The sequence below is a fragment of the Cyprinodon tularosa genome, unplaced genomic scaffold (genome assembly GCF_016077235.1).
Source record: "Cyprinodon tularosa strain WSP-4 unplaced genomic scaffold, ASM1607723v1 ctg23, whole genome shotgun sequence".
NCBI lineage: Eukaryota > Metazoa > Chordata > Actinopteri > Cyprinodontiformes > Cyprinodontidae > Cyprinodon > Cyprinodon tularosa.
Genome location: NW_024038861.1, coordinates 1,637,471 through 1,653,397, shown reverse-complemented (window position 1 = coordinate 1,653,397; position 15,927 = coordinate 1,637,471). Strand labels below are relative to the sequence as shown.

The 15,927-nt window shown below is 38.9% G+C and overlaps 1 protein-coding gene across 4 annotated transcripts in view; it reads right to left on the bottom strand.

Annotated features, from left to right (window-relative positions):
• zfhx4 (zinc finger homeobox 4) overlaps window positions 1-15,927 on the bottom strand; it is an 88,770-nt gene that overhangs the window by 32,994 nt on the left and 39,849 nt on the right. For all 4 annotated transcript variants that reach the window (XM_038286775.1, XM_038286774.1, XM_038286773.1 and 1 more), the window contains exon 6: window positions 9,590-9,824. In XM_038286775.1, coding sequence (XP_038142703.1) covers window positions 9,590-9,824 — 235 coding nt within the window. The remainder of the gene's footprint in view (window positions 1-9,589; window positions 9,825-15,927) is intronic.

The following is a 15,927-nucleotide window of genomic DNA, read 5'->3' as shown; positions in this document are numbered from 1 at the left end:
GCCAATCACAGCAGCCGTAGCAGCTGACATGTATCGCATTCTTAACTTGTTTTACGGAGCTAGCTGATGAATCAAACTGTTTCCAACTCAGGTCGGGAGGAGCAAGCAAACATCTTCTACATATGCAAAAATCACGTGTTTTTGCTTGTTTTTCAAAAAGATATAGAGGATATTCCAGCTACTTTTTTTTTCTTTAGCTACAGTCTTCCACTACTGGTTGGCATGTTAAGTCATACACATCACTGCATTTCATTGATCTGAAACATTTCTGTATTGAGGCTGATGCATCTGTTGGCTTCTGGCAAAGCTGCATTTTCGGGAGTTTGTGAATTCACAAATCTTGCGACAATTTATCTTGCTTGCAAGGTAACCACCCTTTAAAATACTCTAAAGAATTTCTATCACTCAGAATATCTTTCTGTCAACTCAGTTAAGCAAAAAAGATTTTTTTTAAATCACTTCTTGAGGAGAATGCTTTTAAATGTGGAACAGTTTTCTATGTGGAATCATGGTCAAGCTAAAAGGTGCCTTAGTCTAATCCTCAAGAGCTGCCATCCTGCAACTTTTAGGTGCAAGTTCTCTCCAACACCTGAATCTAACAGCTGAATTCCCTCAGCTTGTCATTCAGCTTAGCAGATGCCCAATAATGAACCACTGATTTGATTAAGATATGCTGGCTTGTGAACCCCACACTCACAACACTGTTGAAGGGGTGCAACTGCTTTTGCAGACACTCTATTCGTTGTTATTGTACCTGTATGTAGCCACTTTCCATTACATATCCTGTTATGTCAATCCAGTCACCAAAATGTGACAAAATATTTTTCTTTTATGCCCTACAGTGAACTTGTCTGTCATTTTTGGTCCATTCATTCTATCCCAAAAAAAAGAACAGGAAGACAGTCCCTTAAGAAGAGCTTCAAGATGACTAAAACAGCAGGCATATTTGTCTAATTTGCACAAAGACATCCACATCAAAGCAGAAATCAAGCTCTATGCTCACTCAATAGATTTTTATCAGTCTATCCATTTCTTGTACTTTTTTTCCCAGCATCCTTTTTTAACCCTCTGTCACGTTCCTCTTTCTCCCTCTCTATTTTCAGAGCGTTATTAGGACATGATAAAAGCAAAAGGGATGTCATGACACAGGACCCCCTGTTAGCATTAGGAGGTAGAAGAAAAAAAAAGGGAACGAGAGAACGTCGGGGGGGGGGAGAAAAGATGAAAGAGATTTGTCTGGAAATGATTGCTCACAAGGCATTGATTCTCTGCTTTAATCTCGCACAGTGTGCTCAAATTTCCTATTAGGGAGATGAAGAAAAGAAGCGAGAGGGAGATGGGTCTTACTCGGAAAGGTAGAGAGGTGAAACTTGACATATCTCTCCTTTTTCCCTTTTTTTCCCTTTTTGGACAGATGAAACATACATTTTCCTTATTCTAGAAAGAGAACTATTTTTTTTCCTTCCTATACGTTGCCTTGCTGTTAGGCCATTAGCCTGCTGTAAGTAAACAATGGAGAGGCACAGCTATTGCTACTGAAACCCTGGAGGGTCATACGCACTCACACACACACATTTATCCCCCACGAAAAACTACACACACACACACACACATGCACACTACAAGCCTCTGACAGCTGCTGTTACTGCAAAGCTTCCTTCGGTTAGCGACGATTAGCCTTAGCCTATAGGAAATCAATAGCTGCTATCAATTCCATACTGCTATTGATGGATGTGGTAAAGGATTCAAAAAGAAGAATGAGGAAAAATAGCTGAAAAGGGGGTGATTTGTACCTCTTCAAGCTCGGTCTGATTAAACTGCTTTTTTTTTGCTGTTTTTTTTTTTCCTTTGCAGGATATAGGGTGCTTTCAATGTCATCTGTGAATTGTATCATTGCTGTCAGAGATTAGTAGCTGCTTGGACTCTATGAGTGCATTGCCTGGTTACCGTGGCTCTGGCTCCACACAACCCTCCTCCCATCACTGGATTGTTTGTCTTAATGCTGTGTGACATGGTCCATTGTTTTGTCCATCTGTGGTTAAGAGTCAATGGACAGGGGGTGTATGAAGGGATCGGGAAGGGAAGAGAATGGAGGTGAGGGAGAGAAAAAAAGAGGGGGTGAAGGGGTGGTGTGCAGTGACAAGAAGAAAAGAAAAAAGAAGATGGAAACAAGAGCTAAAAGGTGAAAAATATGGAGAGAGAAAGGTCAAAAAGAACCTACGGATAAGGATAAAGGTGCAACGACCCTGTGATTTCGCTGGGGTTCTTTACATATCACTTCCTGCTCCTGGAGCCTCCAGACGTTTTTAGTTCCATATGGAGCGGGGCCTTAAGCTCTTTGTGATATCAACAATATAAAAGACATCATGGCCCTGTGACACCAGTCCCCTCTTCAAAGGGTTAAGTCATATTTAGTATGCGTCCTCAGAGTTCCATGGCTTTGTATTGTAAATAAGGCTAATGTGGCATTGGTCAGGTATGCAAATTCAGATAATCAGTGCAATTTCTGCAAATTATAACTGTCAGTGCGGTGGGCACAGAACCTTGGCGGAAAACATGAGGGAACAATTTAGCTCGGGTAATACCCCTTCACCAAAGAGCTGCTCAGCTCCAAAAGAAAAACAATCGGCCTGAGTCCGTACCGCCCCAACACACCATTTCAAAAATAGTTTATGGTGAATGAAGCCTTTTTTTTCCCCCTTGAAGCACAAGTCAGGCCGCTGCCCTTTTTCTTCTATGTGCACACACAGACCACAAAGTAATTATAATTTGCTTGGAGGGAATTATTCAAAAAGTGACCACATCTTTTACTCCCACGGCAAGAGAATATGGTTTTGGGAAATATGGGGTAAATTGCTACTTGACGAAAATATAATAATATACACATATGAATGTATCTCATTTTGATTTGACAAATGATTTAAAATGCAGCACATTGTCTCCAGCTAATTTTTCTGTGATTGAAAAGAGGAACCTCAGGAGTGAAATTCCTATGTCTCATTGGGGACTAATTTTTTTAAACTCATTTTGTGGATGCAAAATGAAAATCCAAGGTTTTGATAGTTAGAGGAATGACTCTGACATAAATCTGTGAACGTAAAGTCCTTTATTATTTCCTAATATACAATGGATGGAACATTGGGGCAAAGTCATCAATCAATTTATCCAAGTGGTGGTGCAGCCCTAGTTGTGTGTTGCCAGGTATACATACCAAAAACAGGACTTTTAAGTGACCCCTGTCAGTCTTTATCGTCAGATATAAATTGTGTAAAATATGTATAAAATGTGTGTAAAATGCAAAAATACTTTAGGGAGTTTAAATAAAGGAAATGTTGTGCTAAAGTAATATTTGCCTTTTACGGTATCTGAACTCTTTTCAAGTAAAAATCAAAGCATTTTAAAATAAAATTACATAATTTACTAAGATAGTTTTTACTTTGAACTGGATCTACACACTAATGAGTCCACCTTGTCCTTGGCTTCTCTAAGACTAGCCCATAACTTCAGCATTTAGATTTCTGCTAGCAAACATCTCCAAGACAATTGTCTAGAGCAAAATTTAATACATAAATCTAAATTTAATGCTGATCAAGCAATACATTTTAGATCTTGGCCTGAAAGTGGTGGGTAGATAGAGATATAAACCAGTGCATCACCGTGTGGCTTTTTTAAAAATATATGCTCTGCTTTTACTCACAAAAAATAAGCCAATAAATTCAGAATATCTGCAAACTACCTATATTCATCTGCAACTAACTACTTCCTACAGCTTTCATTAACATAAATGCTTGTTTTGTTTACCACTAGTGGCAACTAGTGGTAAACTATCACTATATTTTTGAAAATGATAAAGATATTTACAAAATCTTAGATGGCATAATCTTCTCCATGCAGATTTATATGACAAAATGGCCACCCCTGTGCTAACGCTGGTGATTAGTAAGGTCTGGGAGCGTGTTCTATGATTTCTCTCACTCTTATGGGCATTTGTAAATGTTTATGTAATAGCCACAAATTACTGAGACAAACCCTGGAAATAGACTTATGTCTGAGGAGAGACCTTGCCCGAAACTAAAAAAAAAGAATAAAAAAGAAAAAGAAAACCACTGGAATGACAAAAAAAACCACCTCCACCACCCAGAGGGAGAAAAAGGATAAAATTAAGCAGTGAAAGTAAGGGAGAAGGGAAAACCTAATACCTAAAAGGTTTTTTGGAGTCATGGCTCTTAAAATGCTCCTTGTGGAAAGAGACAGTTTTATTCCGACAACAAAAATCTGATGAATTGTGTTTTTTTTTTTTTTTTGCATTTGTAGTGATTCTGACCCAACTACGACACAGCTTGAGTTGAGCGGAACGTGTCGGAGGAAACTTTTGCTGTTCCGATGTTCCATCACTTCCTTCTGGATGAACAAAAACGCGCTTATATTCTCACACAAGCGCAGGGATAAGAGGAGTGCATTAGGCTCTGTTTTTTAGCCTACAGCTGCTATGTAAATGGTTAGCACGACTACACTAATTTGACAAGGACCAAAAAAAATGTCCCAGAGCCTTATCACTCAGAGAAAACAAAGGGACGCAGAACACACCAACATATGCACACCCTCACATACACACAGTGTTGAGCACATGATAAAAGTGTTGTTGGTCTCTCTAAGTCAGAGGAGGTCTTTTGTTTAAAGGGGGTATTCAGACAAAGAGGGTACTCTCACTCCCTCTTTAATGCATGTCGGGTGGTGGTGGGATGGGTGCTACAGCGGGATGGAGACGTGTGGATGGTGGGCTGGTGGAGTATGGATGACAGGACAGGCTCTCTGAAATAATTACCTCCATAAGATCACATCTCGCTTTCTTTATCTTTTTTTTTGGTGAGAGGGAGAGAGGGAACACAGAAGGGGGGAAAATGACAGAAAGTATGCAGAAAAAGCCCCATGTTTCTACTCGGCCTGACTTATGTAGAGCTGTATGCATGATGGAAAGCAGGACTAATGGTCGAGGATACACATTTACTCTCACACACACAAACACACACAAGTGCACCTCATAGCAATGTGCTTTGTGGCCAAACAAATGGTGAAATGCTTGAAACGGAGCCGACAACAGAAAAATCACTGTTACAACCTCAACTTCAGAGACTCTTCCAGATGTCCCCAAACATCTAGCTAAACAAATTGTTTAAATTATGAAACTGATGATGGAAGACCCATGACTTACCATTTATCATAGTTGCTCTTTTTTTCCCCCCTTGAACTACACTAAACAGCTCCATTCAGGGTTCATTGGAGAACAGAGAGAGAGAGAAAAAAAATCTAATTCTTCTAATCATTTTTGGACAGCCCTCAAACAAAAATGGCATCCGCGTCCTCCATGTTGAGAGGGAATTCATTTATGCTCGCTCTTCTTTTTTATAAACTCAATTTACTTTATCACTTATAATTGTACACAAAGAGAGACAGTTTAACTCAGAAATATGCACACAGTGAGCTTTTTGTCTGAGAGGGACCCAGACAAACGATCATCAGGAAAGGTTTTCAGTGTATGCGCAGTAACTCTTCACTCTGTCTGGTTCACTCTCATAACTGTGTTTATTTTGAGATGTGCCTCTAAAAATTAGACTGAAACGGGTAAATAAAGCTAGAATTATCCAAAATAAAACAACAGTATATGCAAACATAATCAAACAACATACTATTAGTTTTGCTCCTGTCTTTGTTAAAAACACTTTTACCCTTAAAATGTGTCTGCAATGCTGTATCCTTAATTGGGCCATAAAATCTACATCCAAATTGTTTAATGAAAGCCATTCACATGTACATAAAGTCCAGAGCATTAGAACTCTTATTCCCAAATGAGCCTATAATTATCTGGCAAGGTTCCAAGTCCAAGGCTTTAAGAGAAAGATACCGGTCAGCACTTAAATTAATCTTTTTCATACCAGCCTCTAATGAACAGAAAGTGCTCGAGTCAGGAGTTGCAGCCCCAGAAAAACTAAGAGCCACGTTCACATATACACACATACAACCTCAAACCATAGACTGACTAAAATGCTGCTTACTAGAAAGTTTTGCTACCCTTAAAACAGTTACGTCATCTATAGTTATAAATACATATACGGCAGTAAAATATACAATTCTCATAGCATAAAATATTACTCTTGTAGAAAGAAAATCTTCTAGCCTAAATTTATTAGAGAAGCAGATAATCCTTGTTTGTTACAATGAAATCCCAGTCTGGGAGTAATGAGATCTCATGCCACAAGTTCTCAGGATATTGATTAAGCCCCGTCTGGTTAAGCGTAGTGGGGATGCTGTGAAGATGCGACTTCCTCTGGTGAAATAAGTTATTACTATGGGCTCGGGGTGTAAATGTAAATGCTTTAACCTCGAAACACACTATTGTCTCCATGTTTGAGGCTCTTATTCCTATGCTATAAGGAAGTAGCTTTTTAGTTGCATTGTTGCCTTTTCAGAGTAAGCTAATAAAGATATCAACTGACTGCCCTTTGATTGGTTTCTAATATATTGCAGAATCCTTTACACTGGGAGGATTTTGGGGTAATAAATAAAAAGGAAACTGACAGAATAAAGGATAGGAAAGGAAGGGTCTGTAAGCAAAGTTAGGATACAGCAACTTGTTAACAATATTGCAAGGTCCATGATGCTAAAGTTGGCATTTTCTTCAAAGCTTGATTGCTTGATCAGAGCTCAGAATCTGAACTAATTTAATATAGATTAATTTTCAACGTAGAGAAAATGTCTAACATTTTTATCGTTTTATTTGGAAAAACATTCATTATTTTTCCCATAGGCTGCAGGAGAACGACACCAGACCCACTGTAACCCTGACGGATACACAACAGAAGATGGATGAAGGAATGTGAAAATTTCAGTTATTTGAAAATAAAGGAAATTAGTGCTTCACATACCATTAGGCAATAAATCCATCTTAGGGTATGACAAGTATTAAAACCAAAACATATGCACTAGATATGACTATAAAAGAAATAGAAACGTTGTAACCAAATTTTTAAACGTTTCACTGCGTAAAACAAAGCAGCATAATTTTAATTGTACCCTAAAACTTTGATCTGTAGCCAAATCTTTTGTATTTGTTCAATAAACAAAAATAATTAGTAGGATAAAAATGCCCTTATATTAAGCAGTCACTAAAGTAGGCATCAGAAAATATCTGATCTAGTATCTTAGAAATTGCAAACATCTGTAGAGCTCTGCAACTTCTTAATGAAAATTCTACATTTGGGCTTAAAACTGTGGCAAAACTAAAAGCCCATTTAAAAGTAGAACATGTTTTAAATGTGGTGTAATTAGAAAGAGATGTAGCAAGCATATTGTGCTCTTGACAACTTTAAAACCTGCTTGTGTTGCTTAACTAGAGATGTTAAAAAAAAGAGAGAACAAGGAAGAAAAAAAAGGGGCTTAAAGACTCTTTGGGTTGAAAAAACAGACACTAACAGGAGTCAGAGGGATACCGAACAAGCAGGACAAAAAAGGAGAGAGGGAGAAAGAGGGAGGGATGGATGGGGTCAAGTTGAAATGTAAGGTTATGATTTATCTAAGCATGTTTTGCTGCTGCACCCTGATTCTCACCGATGCTTTGATCCATGTGTAATTAAAACCAAACGTTCGCCAGCATCAGTCCTATTTCAGGACTGAAAGCCTCTCCTCTTCTCCTGTTCGTGTGAGTGCGTGTTGTGATTCTTATATATTAGTAAGCTCTTAGTCTCCATCTGTTTTCGGGAGTAAAGGCACAGTATAAACAGGATTCTTTGGGGTGCACAGTTTTTAAATACAAACATGGGCAGACACACACACACAAATGGATGCATGGCATATTGCTGGGCAGAGGTTATATCAAAAACGTGCCCCCCCCCTCTGCACCAACACTATGCCCCAGTCTACCCACTCCTTTAGGTCAAGGAAAGCAAAAGCAAGTTAAGCACTCATTTTCTCCCGGCAGCATTAACATAGGGATGACTAAATAATGGACCCTGACTCTCAGTCTTCTGGTTTAAATTAAAGCACAGCCCCCTCCTCTTACACCCTACAACCCCTCACCAACCATCCAACCCCCACTCAAAGAAAAAAACGATTAATCTTTTTTCCTTTTTTTGTCTCTCTGAATGTTTTACAGTTCTGTTACACTTATTAGCTGCTGGCAGGATGGAGACTCTTAAATGAAAGCCAAATTGCTTTGGTCATGAGAAAGGAAATGAAAGCTCACTCCAGGGAGAGACTGTGTAGCCATAGCATACATGAGAGTGTGTGTCAGCAATGCATGTGAGTGTATGTGTGTGTGTAGAGGCGTTCCACTGTGAGATCCTCCCAAGGTGAAATTTCATAAGCTGACTGCTTGCTGGCCTGGGATGTCCCTGTGCACGGGACGGTGTGTGCCTGTGTGTTTCAAATATAAGTGCGGCAGCCTAATGGGAACAGCATGCTCATTTTGGGGAGATTAGGGGGAACGGACGGGTCTGTATCAAGAGACGTGGTCTGGATGCAAAGGCCCAAGAAAAGAGGGAACAAAGGAGGTAGAGAGTAAAAATTGATCAAATAATATGAAGATGCACTGAGAAATTGACAGTTTTCCAGAATCGGGGTTTTAAAGCTTGATTGTCTCTTATCAGTGAGTGGCTGGAAACCCCCCAAAAAGCAATCTTTCAAATAATTAGGAAACAAGTGATTCCTAACCGCCTTCAGGTCTTAATAACTATAGAGTTGAAGTCATCACTAAGTGAAGAGGTGTCATGGTTTTGAAATGTTCGGTTTTAGCTACGCCTATTTGTAAAACTGTAGGAAACTAGTAAACGTAAGTCTTTACATTTTAAAAACTGTAGAGACATGGCTTTAGTTCACTCATTCTGAGAAAGAATAAGAGAGAGTAAGATCTAAAGCAGATAACAGAAAGACTGGAGGTAGAAAGGGCAATTTCCTCCGTTTTATCCTTTTGAGTTTCAAAACATCTGTCTGTCACGCAACATGCTGCCATTGGAATGTTGGCAGCCTTTTGGAAGCTCCAAAGTAAATAATTACAATCTATACAACAAATACATTAAAACAGAGGCTTTAACAATGCTAGTCATGCTAGCGCTGCTACTGATAATTTAGATACTAAAGACAATTTGAAACTTAATGAGATGTTTCTAATAAAATATAATACAGAGATATAATAGTATCTTTTACTCCCACACACGTGATGTCAAGAACCATACAGGCATGAAATATAAAGGCTTTTATGTTAAATTATTGTTTGCAAAGATAAATAGAAACCAACAATAATCTGGATTTGAATATATGGGCTTTGGGCAAACCAGAGATCAGAAATTGGCAAAGAAAACTCCAATTCATGCATAATCAGAAGAAAAAGGCTAAAGATATAAGCAAATTAATAGAGCACACTGACACAACTGATAGGCTGATATCAAGATTTGGTGAAGATAAAAACTATTTAAAAATGTGTAGATGTAGATGAGATAACAGGTGGGAAAATGAGCTAAATGATAAAGTAGCAGTAGGACTAAAGTTCAAGTCAAAAGAACAGCAGAATAATAAAATGGATTGATGAAGAACAGACCTGGGCTGGTGGGGCATTCCTTCACTTGGAACATCTCATGTAGACTCAGTCCATCGTCCTCCCCTCCCAGGCCTTGCTGGTGCAGCTGGAGTTTCCTCAGGCCTTCGTTCTGCTGGTGGCGAGCAGAACGGGCGTGCTGCACCAGGTTGAGGCGGGCCTTGGTGGTGTAGTCACACAGAGCGCAGAGGTAGACGCACGACTCTTGACTGTAAGCGCTGTCCTGCTTCTGCAAGTGCTGTGGGAGTAGAGAAAGAAATGTATCAACAGTTGTACAAAGTCTTAAGCCCTGCTTAATATGTTTGACCAAACTAACCCCTGAACAGACCTTTAAAATTAAGGAGATTTATTTCCTAAAATCGAAAGCGCTTAAAGTTTAGAAAAGTCTAGATTTATGATTTGTCTTTAACACAAATTTTATCCAGCTCTCCTCATTAATGGCAGCTGTGTGAGTTTCTCATTCAACGTGTGCTGCCAGTTGCAGGCCCTTCATTTTCCAGTTGCTTCTATAATGGCATTGGAGCCATGCAAAGATACCCCCTACCTCTTGTCCCGCCCTCTGTGTCGTGTAGGTGCATGAACCCAAATGCACACACACTCCCGCCCCACCCCCATTCCCACCTTGCCCTACTCCCATACACCCAGTCAAGCCAAGCATATCAAGTGTGCTTCTGTTGTTGCTGCCGGGCTAATGAACAATGCACAAAAACAAAAGAGCAGGCCAAGCTTTTATTATCTGACCCTCTGCAAAGGGAGGGGAGGAGGGGGCACAGGGAGCAGAGGAGAGAAAGGCATGGAGACAGATACACAGAGGTGGCTCATGAAGGTTGCCTTCTACTTTGTTAAGATTTATTCACACTGCTTTTGTGAGAAACAGGTGCAGGGCTTCATGCATTAATTAATACGTGCATTGGTGTGTGTGGTTGTGTGAATGTGTGTGTGTAGTAACCAGCTCTCGTGTCCTCCTATAGGAAGATTTTTCTTTAATTAAGTAATTAAAACTTAGACAGGTAATATTTTCACATTCTTGCATCATTTTATACAGAGCAAAAAGAGTCTAAAAAGATGCATGTGACGGAGGAGTGTCTATGCGTGTTTATGTTAATGCGGGTGGTAAGAGGAGTCAGACGCAGGTGTTAGAGTTCAACACCCCCTCTTCCTTTTTTTTTCTTTTGACAAACAGGGATTAGCAACATAGCTACAGCCGCTAGAACATCTTTTCTCTCTCTGTCTCTCCCTCCTTCTTTCCTTTTGTAGGAAATCTAGTGAGGTTTTTTCTCACGAGACGGTGGGACGTCCCCTCGCAGTCAGAGGGCTCTTTCAGAAGTCTTAAGTTTTAATTAAGTCAGAGTTGTCAGAAGAAAGCTCCCCAGTCCAGAGCTCAGGGCCATTAATTACAGCTATCTTTGTTTCTCTGTGAAAGGAGGCCTCCTTTGCTTTTCCTCTCTTTCTTTGCTTCTTTTCTTTTATCCCCTCCCTCTTTTACAGAGGAACCGTACTGCTGAGCCTTTCTGTGGAAACCACACACGTGCGCTACAGAAGACAACATGTATTTATCACTGGCAAACACAATAATGTAAGAGTTTTGGACGTTTTGTTGAAGTTAGAACTTTCTCAACTTCTAAAATTCTAAAAGCAGGTTGTTTGATCCCAATAAAATAATTGTCTCTAAAAAGTATGTACCTGCTTATACCTCATATAATGCACTGCATACAAATTAGTAAAGTCTTCTCTATGGCCTTTTCTTTTATTATGTACCATCTAACTAGTCCCTTCACTAGTCGGTTGAAAACTCATGTATTTCTCAGTGTTGGCACTACACCTGAAAACAATTAAGTCAAAGGAGGACAGGATTTTTTTTTAAGACGTAAAGATGAAATACGCTTTATTTTCTGTGACCTGTCAGCACATTTCTGCTTTTGACCCATGCTTTGAAAAACCAGGAGAAAGCAAGATTTCCAGATAACAGAAGGGTTAAATTGAGAACAGAAAAATTCACGTTTTATCCCAACTTTTAACTTTTGTCTGATGAAAAACCTGCAAGATTTTGCAGGCTTTTAGAAATTAGAATATTTCTCTGTAGGTAATACAGCTGTATACTGAGGTATTAGAATGGTCTGCTGAATCTCCTGAACTGGCATAGTAGTACAGGTACTACTAATATATGATTCTAAAGGATTGGTAATGCTAACTCTGCAAATGTCTGTTACTAAATACAAGTAAAACAATGCTTTTTGCCACTCCTCATATAGACAAAGTGAAGTCTCATCCACTTTTATAAAGAAAACAGTTAATGATCATATTAGCAAGCCCATAAAAACAAAAATCTGAATACTGCTGCTATTATAGTTGTTGCTATATCTTCTTATGTTATATTATCATAAAAGAGAAATTGGATTCACCTAGAATTAAATAAGAAAAAGATAAAAATAGACCATAAAACTCTAGTGTTGTTGTAAATTTCTAATTGTGTCTAACTACTTTATGATACTATTATTTAAAAAGATACATCTAAACCTCTTAGATCTTTAAAACTAGAGGCCAAAACCATTAAAAGTAAATGTTTTGACTATAATGACATGTTTACAAGAGATAGAGGAGAGTGTTCTGAAAAGAGTATTTTTATCTCCCTTCTAGTTCCATGCACATGCTTCAAATGAAATGTTTCTTAAAAGTCTCCCTTATTGTTTTCAATTGTCTCTTAGGCATGGCCACAAAGAAAATTTGTAGAGTGTTAAAATTAACATTTTCATATCCGTTAATTGGGGTTTGAAGTATCACACATCCTAGATTATGTTGTAGGGATTTTGGGATGTAAGGCGTCAGCTGGGAGCAGCCAAATGATATACTTTGTGTTGAACCAGGCTGCCAGATAGGTTTAGGCTAAATATTAATTCTCTCCCCATCAGCACATTCCAGAGGGTTTGTCTAAGACCAAAACTAGAGGCTGTCTGTCGCTCTGTGGAACTCTGCGGGTCTGAAAAGCAGGCGGCCTGGTGATCACAGGCCAGAACCATCCATGATTTATGAACTTTTAAAGAAGCACTTTGACTCCTGCCAGGCATGAGCTGTGTAATGCATATTCAAACACACAAACACACTGTTCCTGCTCCTGGGTTTGCGCCCTTCTGTGTCTGCTCGCAATGTGTATGTAATTTATGCTGTAGTAGGATTGTCTGTCTGGAACTGCGCTGTATGAACATTTGTATTGAGTGTCTTTGTGTGTCTGTGTGGCAGAAATGTAAAAAAAAAGAGGCCATCGTTGTCAATATGGCACCTTTCCAAAAGGCCTGGTGGTTAATTGTTGTGGATTAGTGTTTGGCAAACAACCAAATAAGCTAACACTCCCCATGGGCCGATGAAGATCGGCTAAACAGCATTCTCTGTTGGACCAACACGTGGCACAGATGGCTAGGAAGGATGAGGATGCACACCCCTTGTGTAAATGAAATACAAATTACAACTCTCATGAGTTTCCGTTCGGCTGTCAAAAGCACAATTTTGTCAACCTTCAATCATACACACACACAACCACATGAATGAACTCATTGCAACATGTATGAGGGGAGGGGGAGCCAATATGACAGGTGGAGGAGGCTCTCCTGTGTTGTTGTTTTTATACCTCTGCTGCTGCTGTGTCTGTTTACGTGTGTATGACAGAGGACTGCATTCATTATGCAGAATGAAATGTTTACAAAACACATTTCCTCACACACACATGTATGTATACAAAAGCGTGCACGCACCTCCCCTACTCTCACTCACGAGGATTTGTGGGGAGAGTCTCCGTGCCGCTGTCTGATATCCATTTGTTCTATCTGGGGTGACAAAGCTGCCTCATTAACTGAATTTTTAATAAGCCAAGCCAAAAGACATCATTTCACAACTTCTTTTATCTCTCTGTCTACACGAATGTAAGATTGTGTGTGTGGGTGTGTGTGTGGATAAGGCTTCAATCCATCCATTCTTCTGGCCTTGTGTGTATGGTTTTTATGCATCGGTAATTTCCACTCTTCATTTTAACTTGTAAGTGTATTTTGGTGCCTGTCTATAATTTCAATCCAGCGTGTTTTCTTTTCTTTTTTTTTCTGTCTTTTTTTTTTGTTTGCATGTGATTTGTTCACCGCCATCATAAAAATATTTTTGAAAGCAATGCAGAGTGGTGGGGTTGCGTTTTACACCATAAACCTAATGACAAATTAGCGCATTCGGTACAAACACACTAAGACTCTTTTCCTGCCATTAAGTATAGAACCAGGCAGCTAATGAATACATTCTGAAAGTAAGAATGCTCTTTAACAGCAGCTGTGTCTTAATAACCAGTGTGAGTCGGAGCATGTGTACACACGTCTCATACGTAAAGAATCAGTGCACACATTCGCTCTGAGTTTGCTGAGAGTATACACATGAACACTGTGGCTATAAAAAAAACAACCTCTTTCTAGACTTTTATCAGTGTTTTTTAAGCAAAACCCTAAAGCTTGTTGTTGAATGTACCTTCTTTTAGAAACACTACTAGCTTCCGGTGCTACCCCCTTGGGCCTCCGGGGGCCATCAGAGACAAAAACAGCCCCACTTGGACCAGCAAACTACAAAAGCATGCATTGTTCCTTGAAAGTATTTTAAACACATACCAGCATTGCCTGGAAGGCTGCCAAGAGTAGAATTCCATCAGTGCTACCACCTCCCTAACACATGTTACTGCTAACCGCCACTCAGCCTCAAAGACATAGATGTAACACAAGACCGCTGCCAATGGAACCGCTGGCAGACTGCACTGCTGAAAGGATACACTGAAGGCCCAGGTATGTGCCACCTTGGTTCAATTTGGTAACAGTGGTGTATTGACACTGTTTAAGCTCAGTGCATGCACAAAAACACCGTCTGAACTGCTGAATTTGTATGCAAAATTTTGTTGTTAACTATATTCTTCTTTTTGCTTTTAAAAAGACATATTTATTCTAACAGTAGATAAAATAAAGTATATTTAAAATCCAAATTGTATTTTCTTTTTGCTCAACCTTTTATTATCGGACTCTTTTATAAATGCAGATACTAATATTTTGTAGAGCCTAATTGCCTCTCCTGTTTAAATCAGTTCTCCCGTTTGGGAATCACTATGTCGTACCAGTTCTAGAGCTTGTCCCTGAGGTGTAAAGGATTTAGGTGAACTTTGTTTAGGGCACCCAATAAAAATAAGTGTTTGATTGTCTATTGCCACCGAAAAAGATGTATGTATTATCATAATATTATTTATGATAAGTTCTCCTTTTATTGTTGCATCTAGTTTTCCAAAATGTTCTCCTTTGCTTTTCTATCCATCCCTCTATTTTTAATATATATTCCTCTTTGCTGCTTATCAGCAAGCAGAAATAAGTACAATAGAGCCTATTGTGTTAAAGATAATACACGTCTGAAGCATAGAAAGTGTGTCCTGACATAGAATACAGTGTAAAGGCTGCTCTGGAGTCAATAATTCTGAAGTCTAGCCGCTTTTTGGTCGAATTACTGTCTGTCTCTTTACACTGTTCCCTAAGCAAACCCAATCTCCCACAAAGCCAAAATGTTCATAAAAGTTAAAGCTGTGATGCAATACATTTATTTCTGGCCTTGAATAACGATGTTTAGGATATATTGTGTTTGCAAAGCAATATTGTTTTTATATATATATTATGACCGCAGGCCTACATTTTCAATTAATTGGGGTTACTTGATAGGACAATAGTAAAACTGAAAATAGTGCACAGACGTTTCTTTTCATGCTAAATAAAAGCTAAAGAATATGAGGAGGATTTATGATTTTTGCCCATCTTTGAAAAAAAAACATCCACCTCAGTCAGACCTGAAGGAAATAAAGTATAGATGGTCTTCCATGAAACTTAAATCTTCACATCAACTCAGTCAAGCTTCTCTGTCACTGTTGACAAAAAGCAACCTCTGCAAAATGATCCTGCCACCACCACATTTCTTAGTGGGGTTATAATCTAGTCAATGTGTTATAGAGTGTTAGTGTTCCTTAACACATTACCTGCTGGATTTAGGCTTTGTCTTCTTTTCTTTGCAGTTTTACACTTTTTCCAAACAAATTTTCCCACTTGTGCTGTGGATTTGTGCAGCTCCTCTAAAGATACCATTATCAGCCACATTTATAGAAACATAAACTGAAATGTAAACCTTATTCACTAAGTAGGTGACTTCTAGTTACAGTTGTTTGTACCGCATTTTATTTAGGGCTATCAAATGCAAACCAGACATTTTCAGAATTTTATTTGAAGAAAAAAAAACTTAACCAAAGCAATGTATAGCTTTTGTTTCCCTTCAGAGTATGATGATGTCAAAAA